Source organism: Coregonus clupeaformis, unplaced genomic scaffold (genome assembly GCF_020615455.1).
Source record: "Coregonus clupeaformis isolate EN_2021a unplaced genomic scaffold, ASM2061545v1 scaf0558, whole genome shotgun sequence".
NCBI classification, from domain to species: Eukaryota; Metazoa; Chordata; class Actinopteri; order Salmoniformes; family Salmonidae; genus Coregonus; species Coregonus clupeaformis.
In genome coordinates, this window is record NW_025534013.1 from 21,726 (window position 1) to 44,367 (window position 22,642).

A 22,642-nucleotide genomic window follows, 5' to 3' on the forward strand; every position below is an offset into this window, starting at 1 on the left:
TTTTGCCCATAACCGTGTGTGTGAGGTGTATACTTTTGTTTCAAAGTTGATTTGTTTAAGACTACCAATAAACACTCTGGGTGACCCTGATTTACCCTGCTGCAGTAAATTAAGTAACCTTCTGTCTTATGTAACCATACCAAACATAACATATGATACTAATTTGACTGTCCCAGATTTACATTTACTATGTTACATCTAGTCTATGAGACCAGGCTGGTTGTTCTGGTTCTCTCTGCTGCACATATCAGCCAACCAGACCGAATATTCATGATGATGTACAGTATATCAAGTGTTAATCAAATGTTATACAACGGGTGGGTCTAATCCTGAATGCTGATAGGTTAAAACCACATTTCAGCCGGTGTCTATTCCACAAGTTACCACCGGCTAATGCCATGACGTTGAAATGCCTATTTACACTGTTCCATCTGACTGCGCAATTCACTGTCTCATCAGCCCAGCCAAGCAATTCACAAACTTGATCTCCACTATAAAAAGCATCTAGATATTATCTCACATTTCTTTTAGACTAACATTTAGTTTTCAACAGCGGAGATTTGCATAAACCTTGCTGTCTGTCTCTCCGACATTTGCAACATTTGGAACATTTAGAATGAACGACTGGGTCGCGTCCATAGATACAGAACAACCAAACCGATAGAATGAACGAGCAGCCGGCTTGGGTAGTAACCTTAGATTTGTGTCGGGACTATATCTTGTGGAAGGATGAAATAGTATAATTATATTAATCAAAATAACGTTTTTAATGAAAATATATAAATCATTATTTGAATATGTTGGTAACCCGTTCTATAAAAGTGATAATGCCCTCGAAGCCGGTGTTTGGAGGATATATTGGCACGGTTTGCCCGCTATGACGAACAATAAATCCTCCAAACACCGGCTTCTCTGGCATTATCACTTAATTATTCTGCTGTGACAGTACTGTTGATATGTATACTTGGTAGCTAGCTATACACAATCGACTGGTGACAGCATCTCAAGCCATGCATGTTTGGATACCGGGCGTGTGCAATCTCAGTACAGGGCAGACTAGGTGCAACCAAAGGATGTGGTGGGGGTGGTGGGGGTGGTGGGTGGGTGGGTGGGTGGTTGGTGGCGAACTTGACAACACCACAATGACTTGTGGGCAATGAGTTCAGAACAACAACGACAAAACTTTATACAAAAAAATTATACCACCGCCCAAAATGGCACTTGGCAAGGGGGCATGTACTGGGCACAGATTGACTCCTATCTGTGCACGTGCCTGGTGTAAAGGTGTAATGGTGTTTACTCCCAGCTACCCATTTTAACCTCTGACCCTAGAGAACACTCAGAGACAGGGGTGATGAACGTTGAAAGTAGCGTGGAGAACAGTCTGGTTCTCAGATCCCCAGTGGCTCCCCCGGTTTTCCCTCAGTGTCCCCTCTCCTCACCTCTGGCCGCCTCATATCAATCAGCAGTCAACACACAGGGTGAAAAACAGAGATCAGTAAGTGAGCAGCACTTTCTGAGAAGAAAAACAACAGTCTGGACTGGGTGAGAGGCCTAGCTCCACATCTCCACAAACTTAACAACACTACCTCATCCTCTCTGCTCTTTAAAGACTCCTCACAACAGCAGAGTCAAGCACCCTTCAAGGATGCTTTTTCAGAGATTCAGCATGTTGAAAGATTCCCCACTGCCATAAAAGAAGTGTCATAGTATAATGCACAGAGAGCAGTAGATCTTCTTCACCCGCTGCTTTGACATGGTGTTCCAAACAGCTGGAGATGAAAGGGTGTTGGGCAAATGGTCTGTATTTCTGAAGGCCCGACATACACATAACAGAACTGCATGGACAGTAAAGGTTCCATATGCACTCTTAGGACATTTAATTACCTCCAGCTGGGCAACAGGCTCATGTCTGTGACAGAGTTAGGGAAAAGCAGATGACCTGTTAAGAACGGTAGAGAGAGGACCTTCACTAACTGAATTTAGGGAGTTCAGTCAGATGACGTAGTTTTGGACATGTGTTCTGTTTGCGACAGTGAATATTTTATTAGTACGTTGAGGGTGAGTGAATGGTTGAGTGTGAGTATGTACAGACAGCAGAGGCTCCTCCTGGGCTGTGTGGCCCAGGGTCAGGGACAGCAGGCAGGCCAGAGCAGAGCAGTGACAGACTGAACACTGCTGCTGAGGACTGACCTTCACCAGGGCTCTCTCAACACAGCACAGCCACCAGCTGCTCTTCCGCTCTCCTCTCCACATTTCCCTCTTTCTCTCTCGTGCGCTCTCTCGTTCCCTCACTATCTCGTTCTCTCTCTCTCTCTCTCATTCTATCTTTCTGTTTCTCTCCATCTCTCCATCTCTCCTTTCCTCTTTCTCTCCCCCTCTCTGTCCCTCTCTTTACCTTTCTTTCTTTCTTTCTTGCTCTTACTATCTCCCCTTCTATCTCAATCTCTCTCTATATATCCATCTTTCTCTCTCTCGCCTTTCCCTCCCTCTCTCTCTGCATCCAGTGAGCCCCTACTTCCCTGCCCATAGCTGGGGTGTGTCCCAGTTGAAGACTCGGAGGGCTAGGGGGTTAGAATTTCAGACTTCAGCCCTCCCAGCGCACATGTGCTGTCACTCAATCGCCTCTGCACTCACTGCCCAGAGAGAGAGAGAGGGAGAGAGACACACAGGGGGTTTGGATTTGAGACATTTGGTTCCATTGCCCAGTACTGCCAGGAACCCTGAGCTTCTCCTAAAACTAGTTTGAGAAAGAGGTGCCACCGTGGTCATTGGGTACAGTACGTGTTGGAGTTCGCTGAGAAGATCTGTTTGCTGGCACAGGAGATGGCATCAAGGGGGTTGGCAGTGTTGTGTGTGCTGGTGGCTGGCCTTTGTCAGGTAGGAATTCTTATACTATAGTGCTGTAGTGTCTCTCTCTATAGACTTCATGGCCTACACTTTCTTAAATCACACAGAATTGGAGCCATTTCAGCTATAATATATATGCCATTTAGCAGACTCTTTTATCCAAAGCGATTTACAGTCATGCGTGCATACATTTTACATATGGGTGATCGTGGGAATCGAACCCACTACCTTGGCGTTACAAGCGTCATGCTCTACCAACTGGACTACATTTGATATTTTCTCACAGTCTGCTTGTCAGACTTTTACTTGGATGTATATGTGTTACTTAAAGCAGTTTGATTGTGATTCAAGTGGAAGCAGTTTTAACTGTGTTTGTCCTATATTTCCACAGTGCAGGAGTTAGGGGTTGGCTGTTGTGGGACAAACTTTTAACTGTTTATTTAGTAAATCTATGGTTTATGTTTAAATTTGAATGATATGCTTTGTTTAACATAACATAAACTGATTTTCATCAATATAAGTGATAAACATCATGTGAAGAGGTGAACATGGCTATTGGCTAATCTAAACATTTCACAACCGTTGTAGATCAGATGATGAATACTCTTGTAAATGACCAACGAATGCTGATGTTTTATACATCAGGCGGAAATCAGGGCTCCACTGTTAGCAGGCTTGTCATCAACACCATTATAAGACCCATAATGGATGACATTGTAAACAGACATTTTACTAACAAAACTCATTCAGTCACTAGGGCTGTTTATACATGTAATGGAACCCAGGTTGGAGACTGAGACATTTGGCCCTCAGTAACCTCTTCTGTTGAATGGCCTGAAATCATTATGGATGTTGCAGGTTTGCAGCTAAATTAATTTCCAAACGTATGGATAACAAGACTTCAAACCATTTTTTAAGCAATGGCTTCAAATTGATGATGGCAAAATGTTTAGCCTACTGTACATTTTTATGCTGACAAAGTTTTGAAATGGGTAAGGGCTGAGTCACATTTTCTTTATTAGCGTATCCAATTCGAGAACCACATGGTAAATGACATCAGCTGTAGAAGATGGTGGTAATAGATCAATGAAACAGCCGTGGGGAATGCCAGTTAGTCACAGTTTGCCCCCAGCCATTGGCCATGTGTCTTACTGTGAGTTAGAGGAACAGGTATGTGATGACGCAACCCATGGGGCTTAGCTTGCATCACAAAATGTGTAATCTGAAAGCAATACACTTTAAGTACAAACACGTACCAAAGAACATGAACACCAGGACCACCAACAATAGACTGTAGCTCAATGCCCACTCTGCACTTGAACGCCCATACATTCACATTCATGATTTGGACTATACATTGACTTCCAGTAATCTATTTGTGTGTGGACTGATGTGAGAGACCTAAAACCACAGAACAAGATCCTTCATACCTGAGGATCCTAGTTACTCTGGTTACATACAGTACATCAGATAACTATTTTAGCTCTGTGTGTAAGTGTAACCTATGTGAGTTTGTGTTCCATGTTGAAATGCCAGAGGTGTTACAACCCAGTGAGTGGAAAGTGGCTGATGAGGTTTCACGAACACCTACTACATATACTCCTATGGGAGGAAGGCTGTGTTGTTTTTGAGAATATCCCTGGGAAAGAAAGAGGGTTGTATTGAACTGGCCTGCTTGCATGCCTACAGAATGTGGGCTCTGTTCACAGAGGTGGTCATGTTGGCCAGCAGCTGTTCCCAGATGCGTACTTGATGCCATTTGTCCCGCTCAGTAATCCCCGCAGCGGAAAGAGGAGTCGGCCACTCCCTAAACCATGAAATCAGGGACAAATCCGTCCATAAAGCAGCAGCCGGTGCTGAGTTCATGCCCATTGGAAGAAATCACTCAGTACAGCTGCTCAGCGTCTGAATCACAGGCCTGTTCTGTCTGTGTGGATGCTTTCTGTTTTACACAGACTTGGGTTTCAGGAACAGGAAGGGCCTCCACTACAGGGGCAGACTCAACATTAAAACCACACTGTCAGTGCACTGTTACCAGAGATGATCTTTCCCAATTGCTCTTTCCCAATTCATACTTCCTTAATTGCTGGCATCCACTCTCCTCACCTCTTTCTCAAAGATCTGAGTGGAGGGGCCTTGGATCTTCTCCTCCAATGTGAGGTGAGGAGAAAGGACACGAAGATGAAGGAAAGACGAATTGGGAAAGAGCCAATGTTGTAACAGGCTTTGGTGATACCACCAGCTGAGTCATTGACCAATTAGTGACCCTTCAACGGATAGGGTCTCTTCATGTTGTTAGAAAACAGGTTCCATTTAGTCTTTGTGTTCACAACAACAGATGTGACAAACATTACATGGAAAGGAACAGGAAAATACATTTTTGAAATGGGACACTCATCTCATTCAGAGCACCTTATGCCTTGCATCAAAGGATGTTTTCTCTCTGACACAAAAGGTAATGTATTTTCTTTTGAATGAGATAAGGGAATAGCAGTGGCAGACAAGGCCGACGGAACAAAAACAGCAGTGTTAATGGGCACGGTAATGGTCTTTCCTTGGACTTCTATCATGACCCTCTGAAAGAGGACTGACCCTGGAGTGAAGAAGGGGTAGTGGTGGTGGTGGTGGTAGGGGGGGTGGTGGTAGGGGTAGTGGTAGTGGGGATGGTGGTAGGGGTGGTGCTGGTGGGAAGACTCCTGAGCCAGAGCTGGGAGAGCGAAAGAAAGGGGGACATGATGAGATGAGGAAGTGGTTTCGGTCCTGGTACAACCTCCCTCAGGCTTTAATACAATTCCACGCCAAATTAACAAGCTCTATTCTCACTCCCACACTCTGGGAGTGGAGTCCTAAGTAACTCTCATCGTCCTCATTAGGTCAGCAGTCATGAAGTTCAGACATCTGCTCCCGTGAAACCCTGGCTAGCACCCCCAAACATAGGAGGCCCAAGCAGCCATAGCTGAATGGGTGGGAAGGGAGGTAGATAGCTGTTCATTAGAAGACACTGAATGAACCTTTGGAACAGTGACGCAGGGGGACCATGAGGGGAACAGAGGCACCTGTCTGACCCTCCACCCCATGGCCAGAGGGATTGTCAGGCATGCTGCCTGCATTCTCTCCCTCTTCCCCTCCTGCTCATGCTGTGGCACTCTGGCTGGCTCACATACACAGACTGTACCTCCACTCAGCTAGCACATGGCTGCCTCAGGGGTCTATTTTATATTCTATTTTAGAGAGGCACGTGTCTAAAGCTATGACTTACTGTTTGAATCCATAACAAAGCAGACATAGAATTGGAACTCTAGCAAGAGCATACTCTAATTGTAAAAGCCTTATATTTTTGTCTAGATATGTATGAGTAACGGTAAATATCTGTGTCTCTTGCACTGACTATGACCTGCTGCAGTAAATGGAGTGAATTAAGCAAAATTAAGTGTGTTATCACACAGCAGCTACTACTGTAAAATCAAAATTCAAACAGAGTTACTACTCTCATGACATACCCCATACAGTTGGTGCAAGCTAGTAATAGCTCTGAAGATATACAACTCTCACTCTAGGGAAGGGCATCAGTCATGCTCCCCCACCATATCCCTCCCATGGTTTGGACCAGCTGACCCAGCCATATGCGTGACTTGATTGGAATGTATTACTCTGGTAAAAAAGGTGAGAGCAGGGTTATGGTGCCCAGCAAGGAAGATACCTGTAGATGGCAACTATGGCTAGCCGATTGTATGCTCTGGAACATTCCAAAAGCCCTCCTAAGCCCATGTAAACCTACAAATGTGACATCACATCCAAGCTGTACATCATGATGTTTATATATTTCAGAGTGAGATTATATGTTTATGTCTTAGCACCTGTAGCAGAACTCACATTATGTTTTTATTGAGATGATGAAGCTTTCCACTGGAAGATAAGATATAACTGTGTGTGTGTGTATAACTGTGTGTGTGTATAACTGTGTGTGTGTGTGTGTGTGTGTGTGTGTGTGTGTGTGTGTGTGTGTGTGTGTGTGTGTGTGTGTGTGTGTGTGTGTGTGTGTGTGTGTGTGTGTGTGTGTGTGTGTATGTGTGTGTGTGTGTGAATCCCTCCCCTGACTGAGCATCCTTGACTCAACATAATGAATTTGAATAATTTCATCCTTGGATACTATAGTAGACTACGGTATAATGTTCTATCTACCAAGCTTTAGTAATAATTATCCACTCCATGGGACATATGTTGGTCTCCTAGCAGCTATGTTTCATTCACAAAATGCAGGATCTAAATGAGTCTGAGAGATTGGCACACTTTCAAAGCTATTTTTAGAGACAACAGTTAGAGCGAGTTACCAAGGGTCCTTGCTGCTGACACTACCCATGAAAGTGTGACAGTCTCACTTCAGCTCCTCAGTGTGGCCTCAGTCTGAGCAATATTTTCATCACAGCAACAGATTATTACGTTGAAATGTTGCCCCAAACCTTTTGACTGTAAATGTTATATCACACTGCGAATAAGATCCTGGATGCTTTGATTGTGAAATACACAGTGACAACTTATTTAGATACTCTGCATAGTTGTATATCAAGCTTGGTGTTGCCCTTGATATCAGTAACACTGACCGCAATAACACATATGTTCTGATACTTTAAACTTCCCCAATACGTTTGCCAGCTTATTCCCTCCTCTTGGCCGCGTCAGTAACCAGGCTGCAAATCAACACAAATAAACAAATGAAAGGTTGTGTATAAATGATGATGTAGTCTGGTTTGGTACCACGAGACACTTTATGTCAACAGCAGACTTATAGAAAAAGATTCCTTACCCTACCTACCTACTTCAGAGTGCAGTACTCCTCACTGTGTTAACGGGGGTGTTGACCCCCATGAGGCACCAGGCAACTGTCCTAACTGCTCTCTGGCCACAGGGTGAGAGGCCAAGGTGTAAAAGTATCTGGGGAAAAGTCCCTAAAACAGTTAATGTTGGTGAGAAGAAAGAGGATGGTGTGCTGTCCTTCACCCTAGCTGTCAGAGGTGACTGGTGCTAATTGGTAAGATGACTCCTAGGTGTAGCCCAGTCAGCGCTGAACTGGAAAAGAGATTAAGACATTACAGAGCTCTCCTGGGTTTGTTTGCCACCCAGATGGAGTTCAGACCACAGGAGATCAACACAATGATTTTAACTGGGTCTGTCTTCCGATGTAGCAGGCTCTTTCCAAATTATCAGATGTAGACCTCTAGCCCCATTCAACATCCTGATCTCACGAAACTAAACAGGAGCACAGTGGTCAGTTCTGGTTCACAAGGCTAGACCGCAACATCTATTTCTCTAATTCTAATAGTATATGCTATTATTTTACTTTAGTTATTCTTCCTGAGCTGTTGTTGTATTAATTCACAACCAGTAACCCCACAACAAAAAAGCCCGTTTGAATTCATAAGTTGCAGAGTAAATTTTTTTGTAGAGTACTTGAATCAGGAATTCAACAGGAATGTTGTTTCAGTCTTAACTGGTCATCCAGTTACAGATTTTGGTTGAACAGGGCCTTTGGCCTCTGACTGGCCGTAGCTTGATCTCTGATCTGTGATCAGAGCGGTAGTGGAAGGTGAGAAGGCTTTGCTGTCTAGCCTGGTATGTGAGTGTAAACATCTCTGTATGAGCGTAGGGAGGGCTACACCAGTGGCTTAGGGTCGGGGTCAGGAATATAGAGTACTCTAAGATTAGTCTGCTCCTAACTCAGCCTGCACATGGCACTCATGGTTGGCATTCTCCTCAGACTCTACGTTACAGCAGCGTGACAAAGTGCCAGTGTGTCATATCTCCAGGCCTAAGGGACAGGGAAGGGCCACCCTGTCCCATTACACAATAGAGATTAAATCGAATAATGTATGTCTCATATCAGCGTCTTTATGTATGGAAAGAGCCATGTGAGGAATGGGCTATGGTCAATGTTACATATTCTGTTTAGTTGTATTAGCATGTTATTACAAGTTGTTCCTACAGACTTCAAGATTGATGATGAAAAGCTGAATTAGAACAAAATGTGTTACCTTTTCTGTATCTTTTTAGCAAGTACATTTTTACATAGACAATACTTATCTGCCAATATCTGTGATCATCTTGTCACCACAAAATGCTGAGCTTTTTCTCCTGAGGAGTGATGACAGGCGGTGTCTTTCTTAAGGAATGTGTGTGTGTGAGGAATTCTGTCACGAGAGCGGATTCATAAGGTGACCCCCAACCCCTAGTCAGGTGCAGAGTTGAACATAAAGGGGAGTCTGTAAGTGTGAGTAAGAGAGAGGGTGGGAAAGCACGGGAACTAAATCCATAGGTGACAGCTGGTGTGAGTGTGTCTGAGTGTGTCTTGAGTGTGTGTTTGAGATAAAGGCAGAGCGTGCGTGATAGAGAATGAGAATGAACATGAGTGTAATTGTTTTCGCCAGGCATAATGGGACCCATGTCGTCCAAAAGTTATACTTTTGATTCATCGGACCATAGAACATTCTTCCAAAAGTCTTGATGATCATCCAGGTGCTTCCAGGTGCTTTTTGGCAAGCTTGAGTCAACTTTTTGGACAAGATGGGTCCCATTATGTCTGACGAAAACCAAACACTGCATTCCACAGTAAGAACCTCATACCAACGTTCAAGCATGGTGGTGGTAGTGTGATGGTTTGGGGATGCTTTGCTGCCTCAGGACCTGGACGACTTGCCTTAATAAAAGGAATCATGAATTCTGCTCGGTATCAGATAATTCTATAGGAGAATGTCAGGCCATCTGTCTGTGAGCTGAAGCTGAAGCGCAGCTGGGTCATACAGCAAGACAAGGATCCAAAACACACAATAAAGTCTACATGAAAATTGCTAAAAAGCAACACATTTGAGGTTTTGGAATGGCCTAGTCAAAGTCCAGACCTAATCCCAATTGAGATGTTGTGGCAGGACTTGAAACGCGCAGTTCATGCTTGAAAACCCTGTCGCTGAGTTAAAGCAGTTCTGCATGGAAGAGTGGGCCAAAATTCCTCCACAGCGACGTGAGAGACTGATCAACAACTACAGGAAGCGTTTGGTTGCAGGCATTGCAGCTAAAGGTGGCACAACCAGTTATTGAGTGTAAGGGGGCAATTACTTTTTCACACAGGGGAATTGGGTGTTGTATCACCTTGATCATAAGTATCATATTTTTTTTGTTATTTGTAAACTCAGGCTGCCTTTATCTAATATATATATATACAGTGGGGTGAACAAGTATTTGATACATTGCCGATTTTGCAGGTTTTCCTACTTACAAAGCATGTAGAGGTCTGTAATTTTTATCATAGGTACACTTCAACTGTGAGAGACGGAATCTAAAACAAAAATCCAGAAAATCACATTGTATGATTTTTAAGTAATTAATTTGCATTTTATTGCATGACATAAGTATTTGATACATCAGAAAAGCAGAACTTAATATTTGGTACAGAAACCTTTGTTTGCAATTACAGAGATCATGTAAGTTTCCTGTAGGTCTTGACCAGGTTTGCACACACTGCAGCAGGGATTTTGGCCCACTCCTCCATACAGACCTTCTCCAGATCCTTCAGGTTTCGGGGCTGTCGCTGGGCAATACGGACTTTCAGCTCCCTCCAAAGATTTTCTATTGGGTTCAGATCTGGAGACTGGCTAGGCCACTCCAGGACCTTGAGATGCTTCTTACGGAGCCACTCCTTAGTTGCCCTGGCTGTGTGTTTCGGGTCATTGTCATGCTGGAAGACCCAGCCACGACCCATCTTTAATGCTCTTACTGAGGGAAGGAGGTTGTTGGCCAAGATCTTGCGATACATGGCCCCATCCATCCTCCCCTCAATACAGTGCAGTCGTCCTGTCCCCTTTGCAGAAAAGCATCCCCAAAGAATGATGTTTCCACCGCCATGCTTCACGGTTGGGATGGTGTTCTTGGGGTTGTACTCATCCTTCTTCTTCCTCCAAACACGGCGAGAGGAGTTTAGACCAAAAAGCTCTATTTCTGTCTCATCAGACCACATGACCTTCTCCCATTCCTCCTCTGGATCATCCAGATGGTCATTGGCAAACTTTAGACGGGCCTGGACATGCGCTGGCTTGAGCAGGGGGACCTTGCGTGCACTGCAGGATTTTAATCCATGACGGCGTAATGTGTTACTAATGGTTTTCTTTGAGACTGTGGTCCCAGCTCTCTTCAGGTAATTGACCAGGTCCTGCCGTGTAGTTCTGGGCTGATCCCTCACCTTCCTCATGATCATTGATGCCCCACGAGGTGAGATCTTGCATGGAGCCCCAGACCGAGGTTGATTGACCGTCATCTTGAACTTCTTCCATTTTCTAATAATTGCGCCAACAGTTGTTGCCTTCTCACCAAGCTGCTTGCCTATTGTCCTGTAGCCCATCCTAGCCTTGTGCAGGTCTACAATTTTATCCCTGATGTCCTTACACAGCTCTCTGATCTTGACCATTGTGGAGAGGTTGGAGTCTGTTTGATTGAGTGTGTGGACAGGTGTCTTTTATACAGGTAACGAGTTCAAACAGGTGCAGTTAATACAGGTAATGAGTGGAGAACAGGAGGGCTACTTAAATAAAAACTAACAGGTCTGTGAGAACCGGAATTCTTACTGGTTGGTAGGTGATCAAATACTTATGTCATGCAATAAAATACAAATTAATTACTTAAAAATCATACAATGTGATTTTCTGGATTTTTGTTTTAGATTCTGTCTCTCACAGTTGAAGTGTACCTATGATAAAAAAGTACAGACCACTACATGCTTTGTAAGTAGGAAAACCTGCAAAATTGGCAGTGTATCAAATACTTGTTTTTAGTCAGCCACCAATTGTGCAAGTTCTCCCACTTAAAAAGATGAGAGAGGCCTGTAATTTTCATCATAGGTACACGTCAACTATGACAGACAATTTGAGAAAAAGAAATCCAGAAAATCACATTGTAGGATTTTTTATGAATTTATTTGCAAATTATGGTGGAAAATAAGTATTTGGTCACCTACAAACAAGCAAGATTTCTGGCTCTCACAGACCTGTAACTTCTTCTTTAAGAGGCTCCTCTGTCCTCCACTCGTTACCTGTATTAATGGCACCTGTTTGAACTTGTTATCAGTATAAAAGACACCTGTCCACAACCTCAAACAGTCACACTCCATACTCCACTATGGCCAAGACCAAAGAGCTGTCAAAAAACACCAGAAACAAAATTGTGGACCTGCACCAGGCTGGGAAGACTGAATCTGCAATAGGTAAGCAGCTTGGTTTGAAGAAATCAACTGTGGGAGCAATTATTAGGAAATGGAAGACATACAAGACCACTGATAATCTCCCTCGATCTGGGAGATCTCACCCCGTGGGGTCAAAATGATCACAAAAACGGTGAGCAAAAATCCCAGAACCACACGGGGGGACCTAGTGAATGACCTGCAGAGATCTGGGACCAAAGTAACAAAGCCTACCATCAGTAACACACTACGCCGCCAGGGACTCAAATCCTGCAGTGCCAGACGTGTCCCCCTGCTTAAGCCAGTACATGTCCAGGCCCATCTGAAGTTTGCTAGAGTGCATTTGGATGATCCAGAAGAGGATTGGGAGAATGTCATATGGTCAGATGAAACCAAAATAGAACTTTTTGGTAAAAACTCAACTCGTCGTGTTTGGAGGACAAAGAATGCTGAGTTGCATCCAAAGAACACCATACCTGCTGTGAAGCATGGGGGGTGGAAACATCATGCTTTGGGGCTGTTTTTCTGCAAAGGGACCAGGACGACTGATCCGTGTAAAGGAAAGAATGAATGGGGCCATGTATCGTGAGATTTTGAGTGAAAACCTCCTTCCATCAGCAAGGGCATTGAAGATGAAACGTGGCTGGGTCTTTTCAGCATGACAATGATCCCAAACACACCGCCCGGGCAACGAAGGAGTGGCTTCGTAAGAAGCATTTCAAGGTCCTGGAGTGGCCTAGCCAGTCTCCAGATCTCAACCAAATAGAAAATCTTTGGAGGGAGTTGAAAGTCTGTGTTGCCCAGCGACAGCCCTAAAACATCACTGCTCTAGAGGAGATCTGCATGGAGGAATGGGCCAAAATACCAGCAACAGTGTGTGAAAACCTTGTGAAGACTTAAAGAAAACGTTTGACCTGTGTCATTGCCAACAAAGGGTATATAACAAAGTATTGAGAAACTTTTGTTATTGACCAAATACTTATTTTCCACCATAATTTGCAAATAAATTCATTAAAAATCCTACAATGTGATTTTCAGGATTTTATTTTTCTCATTTTGTCTGTCATAGTTGACGTGTACCTATGATGAAAATTACAGGCCTCTCTCATCTTTTTAAGTGGGAGAACTTGCACAATTGGTGGCTGACTAAATACTTTTTTCCCCACTGTTATATATATATATATATATATATATATATATATATATATATATATATATACATACATACATATACGCATATACATATATATATATATATATATATATATATATATATATATATATATATATATATATACATACATATCCTTAAAAAATATATATATTTCCCTTTATTACTTTCCAACCCCACCATCCCTTCCCTAATTGGAGTAAACCAGTGAACAACAATGCTTAGGCCTCTACTTCATGCTTATACATACCATATACATTTTATGGACACAGTCAATAATTATATTTTGTTTGTTTTTACTCCTGAACTTCCTCCGATCATTTTCATGATGTCCATCTGGTATGCTTCTATATGCCATATCTTTCTAACTGTGCTCTTTCACAAAAGCTCACAATATATAACCTATATACTTATTATGGACACAGATTATGTCTTACACTAGTTATCTTGTTGTTATTAGTTGTTGTTATTAGTCCCATCCTTCAGCTCCATTCAACACCTCCCATCTATCTCTTAACACCATCCATATTGGATTTCTATTTGCCATATATTTTTCAACTGTACTGTGATGTTTTACAAAAGTTCTGAACCTTTCTATTCTAATTGTTTCTACAGTTTGTGAATTGAAAATAAACATTTTTGCTAAAAGTATTATTATATTATTGATCGATTGACTATGACACCCAGTAGTGCTATCTGCAGGGTCAGCTCCATGCAAATATTGCAATCCTTCAGCCATTCCTGGACCTGTGTCCAGAAACAAGCTTCAAATGGACAGTACCAAAACAAATAATCTAATGATTCTGTCTCTTCACAGCCAAATCTGCAGAGCTGGGAAGATTGTATCCCCCATACAAATAACATTCTATTGGTAGCAAGAATTGTATATAATTCTAAGTTTTGAATCCAGCGTCGTTTTGCGTATCAATGCATAGAATCGGTACGTCAAAAATCTCTTCCCAACTATTGTGCAATCTATATGGGACGGCTGTCAATCTTTTTGTCGTTAAATGAAACTGGTAAAAAAAAAAATTTATCACAATTTTCTTTAATCAATTATGTTCTTTAATGCAAGGCCGACAGACAAGTTCCTTACTTTTTCCTCCTTCCACTTTCCTCTTCCATTTTTGCGGTAATGCTGCAATTATTTGGTTGTAATTTTGGGTAGAGCAGGCATTTCCATATGTTTTTGTTAGCTGCATGTGCGACATAACTCCACCATTCCTACCGATAATATCATTTACGAAGATTATACATTTTAAAAACATTTTCTAAAAAAAGAACGTTTTTTTAATCAATTAGTATATTTGAGTTTAACCACAATGTTTGTTGCAATATTTGTTGTCATTACTGGAGGATTAAATTGAAATTGCAACCAACTTTCTATGGCTTGTTTTAGAAATAGTGATATTTGGGAGATGATTTCCTTTTCAAATACCTGAAAGTGAGGGGTTGTAATCTGAATAAAGGGGAAAAAGTCCCTTCTTGAACATTGGGTGAGACAATATTAGGTTTTGGTTGAAGATCTGATAACATTCAGTATCAAAAATATGCAAAAATAGAGAACATCTGAAAGGGGACAAATACTTTTTCACGGCACTGTATGCATATCTGTATTCCCAGTCATGTGAAATCCATAGATTAGGGCCTAATGAATTTATTTCAATTGACTGATTTCCTTATATGAACTGTAACTCAGTAAAATCTTTGAAATTGTTGCATGTTGCGTTTATATTTTTGTTCAGTGTACAATATACACTGAGTATACAAACCTTTAAGAACACCTGCTCTTTCCATGACATAGACTGACCAGGTGAAAGCTATGATCCCTTATTGATGTCACTTAATAAATCCACTTCAATCAGTGTGGATGAAGGGGAGGAGACAGGTTAAAGAAGGATTTCTAAGCCTTGAGACAATTGAGACATGGATTGTGTATGTGTGCCATTCAGAGGGTGAATGGGGAAGACAACAGATTTAAGTGCCTTTGAATGGGGTATGGTAGTACAACCTGGTCTCAGACCATTTCGTATTATTCTGTACGTGAATATTACGAATTCTAGCTAGGTGGCCAATGTTAGCTAGCTGGCTAACGTTAGCTAGGCTAGGGGTTAGGGTTAGGGGTTAAGTTTGGGTCAAGTTTAGGAGTGTAGGTTATAGGGTTAAGGTTAGGGTTAGGGTTAACTAAAAGGGTTACGTTTAGGGGAAGGGTTGGCTAAAAGGGTTAAGGTTAAGGTTATGGGAAGGGTTAGCTAACATGCTAAGTAGTTGCAAAGTAGCTAAAAAGTAGTAAGTAGTTGAAAAGTTTCTAATTAGCTAAAATGCTAAGGTTGTCCCACCCATCCACCCCGACCAACCACCCTACCTTCATTTTTGCCTTAAGTAACCATCTGTCTTATGTAACCATACCAAACGCAACATTTCAAACCCGGATTTACATTTACTAAGTCTATGAGACCAGGCTGGATATTAGGTCCCAGGCGCACAGGTTTGTGTTAAGAACTGCAACACTGCTGTGTTTTTTACGCTCAACAGTTTCCCTTGTCTATCAAAAATAGTCCACCACCCAAAGGACATCCAGACAACTTGACACAACTGTGGGAAGCATTGGCATGAACATGTGCCAGCATCCCTGTGGAACGCTTTCAACACCTTGTGGAGTCCGTGCCCGATGAATCGAGGCTGTTCTGAGGCAACTCAATATTAGGAAGGTGTTCTCCACACACCTAGGCCTAGGCTATTGATGGATTCAAGACAATGTCGTTTTGTATTGATCTCAGATTCGGTCTGTCAGTGTCAAAGTAGCCTGTCATTTCGATCATTTGTGAGGTAAAGTCTCCAGTCATCTAATATGATGTAGAATTGCATGAAATGCACTTATAAAAGGCCACATTCTTCCCGGACCCTAGGCTACAAAATAATTTCCCCATGTGTGCAACTTCTGCAAGCGCCTTGCTTTATTACAAAGGTGATTTATTTTCATGCGTTCCGGTACCTCAGAGCCCTACCCAGGTCACCCCCCTCTCGGGCTCACTTTTTGTTCCGGCACCTCCCAATTTACAAATTAAGCACTGGAGATGTAGTGTGTGAAACCTGAACCCATGCCTCTCCACCCCCTCACCCGCCCCAGCCCAGTGGATTCCACATCAGGGATGGGGCAGGGGGGATCACCATTCCACCACCACAAGGCCACAGAGAGAGGCCAACTGCTGCACCCCTCACCAACTGATATTAGTAGCCACAACATGACTATCAAAAATATAAAAATGGATTTGGGTTCTGTACTCCTTGACATGAAGAAAATGAATCATGATTTAAATGACTCAATTCATCCAGAAATGTATGGCCCTCACTCAGACCATCTAAATTGAAGTTACCATTGAATGAATTGTGTATAATGGCCTTCTTAAATTAATCCCATTCTGTTCCCCCCAGGTCTGGAGCAGCGGCCAAGCGGGGAGGGAGGACCTGAACCCAGCGATCCTGTATCCATGGAGACAGAAGAGCAGTGGGGGGCTGAGCAGGGTGAAGAGGGACTGGATCATCCCTCCAATCAGGGTGTTGGAGAACAGCAAGCAGGTCCCCGAAAACCTGGTCCAGGTGCTGAATCATGACATCTCATATCTATACTGATGTTAGGGCCTCTATATTGTATACATTAACTGATAAGAGTGTTGGCTAAGTGACTACAATGTAAATGTTAGGGTAACACTGACACTTTTTGGTCCGGTGAAATTGATCTTACCAAACATGGTATGTAAGATCAGTCACGTGATCTAGACAACCCACTGCTCTCAGACTGAGTGAACATGGTTATTGTCCAGACAGACAGCCCTTTAAACTGAGAATGAAAGAGCCACGCTGGCCTCTCTGACCTCCAGAACCACTAACCACTCATGTGCTGTTGCTCTCCCTCTCAGTTCCCATCAGTGACCAAATTCACATCTGGTACTCTATGTGCTGTTCTGTTCTGTTCACTCTCTTCTCACCCTTACAATGAGATTCTCACCCAGCCTTCCTGTGGTGTTTGTTCGTCCAGATCAAATCAGACAAGATTTTCACCGGAGAAGTGATCTACAAGCTGGAAGGACCAGGGGTTGACCAGGACCCTAAGGACCTGTTTGAGATAGACGATAAAACGGGCTGGATCAGGAGCATGATTCCCCTGGACAGAGAGAAATACAGAAGCTTCACGGTACAACTCACAGGAGAGACATTAGCACTGTCGCCTTTCACACGCAAATTACACTATGTCACAGCAGGTCAGCCAGAAGCCTTCTTTTGTTTGGGTAACAAGGAATGTCCCACAACATAATAGCATGTTATTCAATGTTAGCATGTAATTCAATGTTTTTCAACTAAACATCTACCACTGCGATTTTATTACATTGACTGTCATGGTTGAGTGAGACGGGAAGTTGAGCACATGTCTGTTACTATAGTGGAGTGCTTGCTTCGTAGGCCTACACGAGCAGCCGAATATAGACACACAGTCAATAAACTGAGAATCATGTAAGAACAGCAAACACTATGAATGAAAAGACGATGTCTAGAAACATATGAGTTATGTTCTGTTTCTGTTCTCTATAGCTGAAAGCCTTTGCCCTGTCGCCCAGTGGAGAGAGACTAGAGAATCCCTCCACAATTGAGATCGTAGTGCTGGATCAAAATGATAACCGGCCCAACTTCTCCCAGAAAGACTTTGCTGGGTCTGTTTCTGAATTCTCCGTACCAGGTAAACACATGCATCACCTACACACACCGTGGATGTACACACAGTTGATACACAAAATGTCAACTGATTGGGTAGTGAACTGAGAGAGTGACTGAAGTTGTTTTAATAGGCACATCTGTGATGTCTGTGACTGCGACTGATGCTGACGACCCAACCACAGACAACGCTATCCTGAGCTACTCCATCATTGGCCAGGAGAGCATCCCGCCTCTCCACATCAATAAGACCATGTTTGGCATCAACAACGAGACAGGGTCCATTTACACACGAGACGTGGGCCTAGACCGGGAGGTAGGGGGTCTTCCTTTGTCTTCTCATTGACCCATTATTTAGGTCATACCCTTTCTAGTTCAACATAAGCACAATATTTTGAAAGGTGTTTGAAAGGAAAAACTCATTCATGTAACAGAATATACTGTATGTGACATAAATGACTGGGAACTTCTGTGCATTATTTACAGGTGGTTAAAGGTTTTAGGTTGAAACTGCAGGTTGCTGACATGTCAGGCATGGGGTTGACCAGTTTTGCCAATGCAGTCATACATGTGACTGACATCAACAACAATCCCCCACGGTTCTCCCCAGACCTGGTGAGTTTCACTGTTTCATCTCTCAGAAGCTGTTAGCGCCTTTCCATCAATTTACTTTTATCAGATAACATAAACAATATGGACACATCATTCAGACCAGGTTCAAAATATAGACATACACATTCACATGTGTTTATATAAACTAAAACACAACACAACTTCTTTGTGTCTCTGTTTCCTGACTTCAGTACACTATGTCAGCTGTGGAGAACAAAGTAGACTTTGCGATTGGATGGGTCAACGCCACAGACAATGATGAGCCAGGGACAGGAAACTGGGAGACCAAATACACCATCGCCAAGGGCAACCCCTCTGGGAACTTTGCCATTCATACAGACCCTGTGACCAACGAGGGTATTTTGTCAGTGGTGAAGGTAAGCCATTCTCCATCTGGCAGGAAGGCGAGAGGGAATGTGTGGGGGACATTCTGGCTCCATGTTAGAATGACAAACATGACAATCAGTTAATCCAGTTTATATAGCGCATATATAGAGTATAGAGCCTTGGATCACACACAGTGGTCAAAGCCTTGATACATGACACTGTATCCCCATCTAGTGGTGACTTACTGGGCTGCATGTCACCAGGCCACGTTAGAGTCCTGTGCTGTGACATATCACTGGCTGTAGCTGGCATTTTCAAGGATGTGACTGATGCATAAAACGGACAAACAAATATATGTAACGGTATGTAGTTTATGGTATGTACAGTACCAATCAAAAGTTTGGACACACCTACTCATTCAAACGTTTTTCTTTATTTTTACTATTTTCTACATTGTAGAATAATAGTGAAGACATCAAAACTATGAAATAACACATATGGAATCATGTAGTAACCAAAAAAGTGTTAAACAAATCAAAATATATTTTATATTTGAGGTTCTTCAAAGTAGCCACCCTTTGCCTTGATGACAGCTTTGCACACTCTTGAGTAGGTGTATCCAAACTTTAGACTGGTACTGTCAAACCCACACTATCCAAGTTGTCTTTCAAAACCTCAGCATTTTTTTTGCAGGCTCTGGACTACGAGTCCCAAGAGGTGTATACTCTGACTCTGACGGTGGAGAATGTGAACCCTCTCAGCATCAAGGCCCCCAAGGACCCTGTAAGCAGTGCCACGGTGGTGGTGACCGTGGTGAATGAGAACGAGGCCCCACGCTTCAATAAAGACCCCATAGAGATTGTGGTTCCTGAGTCTGTGGTCCCTGGCACCGTGCTGGCCAGTAACATCGCCTACGATCCTGATAATGCAAAACTCAAGTAAGATAGGTGAATCTTAATTTGTGTTTACACTGAATATATAAGAATCTATACGTTTATATACTGTATCTATAAGGAAATTAAAACATTACTGTCATTTCCATCAGGTATGACATACTCAGAGATCCTGAGGGATGGCTGAATATCAATCACGAGACTGGAGAAATTACAGCTAGGAAACCGTTCAATGTCCGCTCCCCTCACGTCAAGAACAACATTTACAATGCAGTCATCAGAGTCACAGACACAGGTGAATATCCAGAGTTAGCCACTGATTCACCTCACATAACTGGAGACATCAGGTCAAGCAGGAAGTGACAGTGAATAATGATGTAATTTCCTCCTAGATGGTGGTGGAATCTCGACCACAGCGTCTCTGGTGATCACTTTGCGGGAGACCAATGACTTCCTCCCTCAGCTGTTCCCCCTGATGGGGACGGTGTGCAGCGAGTCAGGCCGGGAGACATCTGGTCTGTTCCTGACTGCTGTGGATGAGGACCTGCCCCCTCACGCTGAACCCTTCACCTTCCACCTGCAAGACATCAATGTGTCTGCCAACTGGACCATCATACAGGTCAATGGTAAGGACTATATACAGCAACGACAGGATTAGATACTCCATTAGTCCATGTAGGATGGGTTATGGAGTAGTATGCTATGTCTTCTTCTCATTCCAACTCCCTCTCTCTCTGTCTGTCTGTGTGTGTGTCGCTCTCTCTCTCTCTCCAGAGACTCATGCAGTGTTGCGACCCCTGGTAGAGCTAGAGACAGGGGAATATGCTGTCACCGTGTTGGTGACAGACTCTGGCACCCCTAGTCTCAGTGCATACGCTCAGGTCAATGTGACTGTGTGTCCGTGTGGGAAAGACGGTGAATGTAAGACCGAAGCTGCTGCCATATTCGGAACACGAGTTGGTGTCAGTTTCATCGCCTTACTGGTCATCATGGCCAGCATCGCACTCCTTCTATGTAAGTTATACCTCATGTAAACCCTCACATCACCTGAGCAAAACATAGCTACATGAATACACACCATTTTCCAAATGTTTCTGTGCAGTGAGATGGGTCTCTGTGTTATCAGTGTTGCTGCTCCTGGCTGTAGCCGTGGGTAACTGCAGACGGCATCATATCAAGAAAGGAGCAGGGCTGCTGGTGGGGGATTCAGACGATGACATCCGTGACAACGTCCTGAACTATGACGAGCAGGGTGGTGGAGAGGAGGATGAGGTCAGACAACATAACACGTTACAGCTGGCAAAACCCAGTTATCTGGTGACATTATCGCCTATCTTGTCCTACAGACACTATTTCTCATCCTTTTCTCTACCTAGAATGCCTTCAACATTGACCTACTGAGGAACCCAGCAGATGTGGGACCATTCCCAACATCCTTCTACCCTCCAGTCTCTGGCATCCCCAGGGGAAAGCAGCCACTTAGGAAAGACTACCCAGACAACCTGCCCTCCCCCTCATATCCACGGAAACCCCCAGCGGACCCCACTGACATTGAGGACTTCATCAACGATGTGAGAGAGGATTCCATTATGGCCCTGGCTATGGCCTGTTGTTGTAGTCAGTTGAAATAAGAACGGTCCAAATCCGCAGAGAGAAACTAATATGTGCTAAATATGTGTATGTGACCAATAACATTTGATTAGATTTGTTATTTCTTGTCTATTTGTGTCTCCACAGGGCCTGGAGGCAGCAGACCATGACCCCAATGTCCCTCCCTACGACACAGCTCTGATCTATGACTACGAGGGTGAGGGCTCTCTGGCAGGCAGCCTGAGCTCCATCGCCTCAGCCAGCTCAGACAGCGACCAGGACTATGACTACCTCAATGACTGGGGACCACGCTTTAAGAAACTGGCCAACATGTACGACCCACGCTAAGGAGACTGCCTGGTTATTTAGCGACCAGTACATTTACTGTAGCTTTATCCTCAGATGCCATCCATTTTCTCCTAAACTCTACCCAATTCCCTATACTTCATCATACATCCTCCCTACTCTGCTTGAAGCTAGAACCTGATATCATCCTCTACGTGTAGGACAGGGTAGGGATTTGGCTGATTGGCAGAAGTTTAGAGCAGATCTCTGTGTTCCTATTCCTTCTCAGGTTTCCAATTGTCTCCAGCAGTGCATTAGCTCAATTCTTTAGGCTCTTTTGACACAACATATTGTCCTTCTCCCATCTCTCTCTTTGCAACTGTAAAGGTCACGGTTGTCATTTGAGGTACTATCCTGGGTAATGTTGATATTCTCTTCACAGTTCAGTGAGTTTCTGACAGGTTTGATGAGACATTAACACAGCCTTCTGCAGCATATGAACGGTTCACCTTGTGCTGAGTGGAACGCGTGTGTCTGCAGAATGGAGAAGGGAAGGAAACACATGGTAGAGCATACCAATGAGGGAAGAGTCCTCCAGTCAGCCAGTCCACCCATAGAGCCACAGTGGCCTTACCAGTCAGGTGTGTTGTCTTGAGGTTTCTCTAATCGTTTTTGGTTTGTGTTTTGTAGAAAGCTTTTTATGTGGGAGGAATGTAGAGAAAGGTTGACCATGCACTTGAACAGTGATAGCAAAAAGGGCTAAGCATGCTATGAAGGAAACAGAACGTCTGTGGGATTGTACGTTTCAAATACTGTATGTGACCACTACAATTTGAAAATATTTAGATTTTCTAAATACTGTTAGTTGTTTTCCCTTTTTTTTTTATATATATATATAAATATTTTGTGCATACATTTTCCATTAATATCTTTATTTTTGTTTTTTCCCTCCTAAATCAAAATCTACGTGGAGGTCTATACACT

The 22,642-nt window shown here is 43.3% G+C and overlaps 1 protein-coding gene across 1 annotated transcript; it reads left to right on the top strand.

The window, feature by feature from the left end:
• The first annotated feature begins 2,478 nt into the window (after positions 1-2,478).
• On the top strand, positions 2,479-21,811 carry LOC121559463 (cadherin-15-like). The gene is made up of 14 exons (XM_041872707.2): positions 2,479-2,880; positions 16,677-16,841; positions 17,281-17,436; positions 17,832-17,976; positions 18,086-18,267; positions 18,438-18,566; positions 18,755-18,940; positions 19,584-19,828; positions 19,936-20,078; positions 20,176-20,409; positions 20,558-20,797; positions 20,910-21,055; positions 21,160-21,354; positions 21,521-21,811. The coding sequence occupies exons 1-14, from the start codon at positions 2,827-2,829 to the stop codon at positions 21,719-21,721; spliced, it is 2,421 nt and encodes an 806-aa protein (XP_041728641.1). The 5' UTR covers positions 2,479-2,826; the 3' UTR covers positions 21,722-21,811.
• The last annotated feature ends 831 nt before the right edge of the window (positions 21,812-22,642 follow it).

Bases quoted from the DNA above. Each gene is read 5' to 3' on its own strand.
- LOC121559463 (XM_041872707.2), top strand. From the start codon at position 2,827: ATGGCATCAAGGGGGTTGGCAGTGTTGTGTGTGCTGGTGGCTGGCCTT. The intron at 16,842-17,280 runs GTGCTGAATCAT...TTGTTCGTCCAG, and splicing joins TCCCCGAAAACCTGGTCCAG to ATCAAATCAGACAAGATTTT. The intron at 19,829-19,935 runs GTAAGATAGGTG...CATTTCCATCAG, and splicing joins CCTGATAATGCAAAACTCAA to GTATGACATACTCAGAGATC.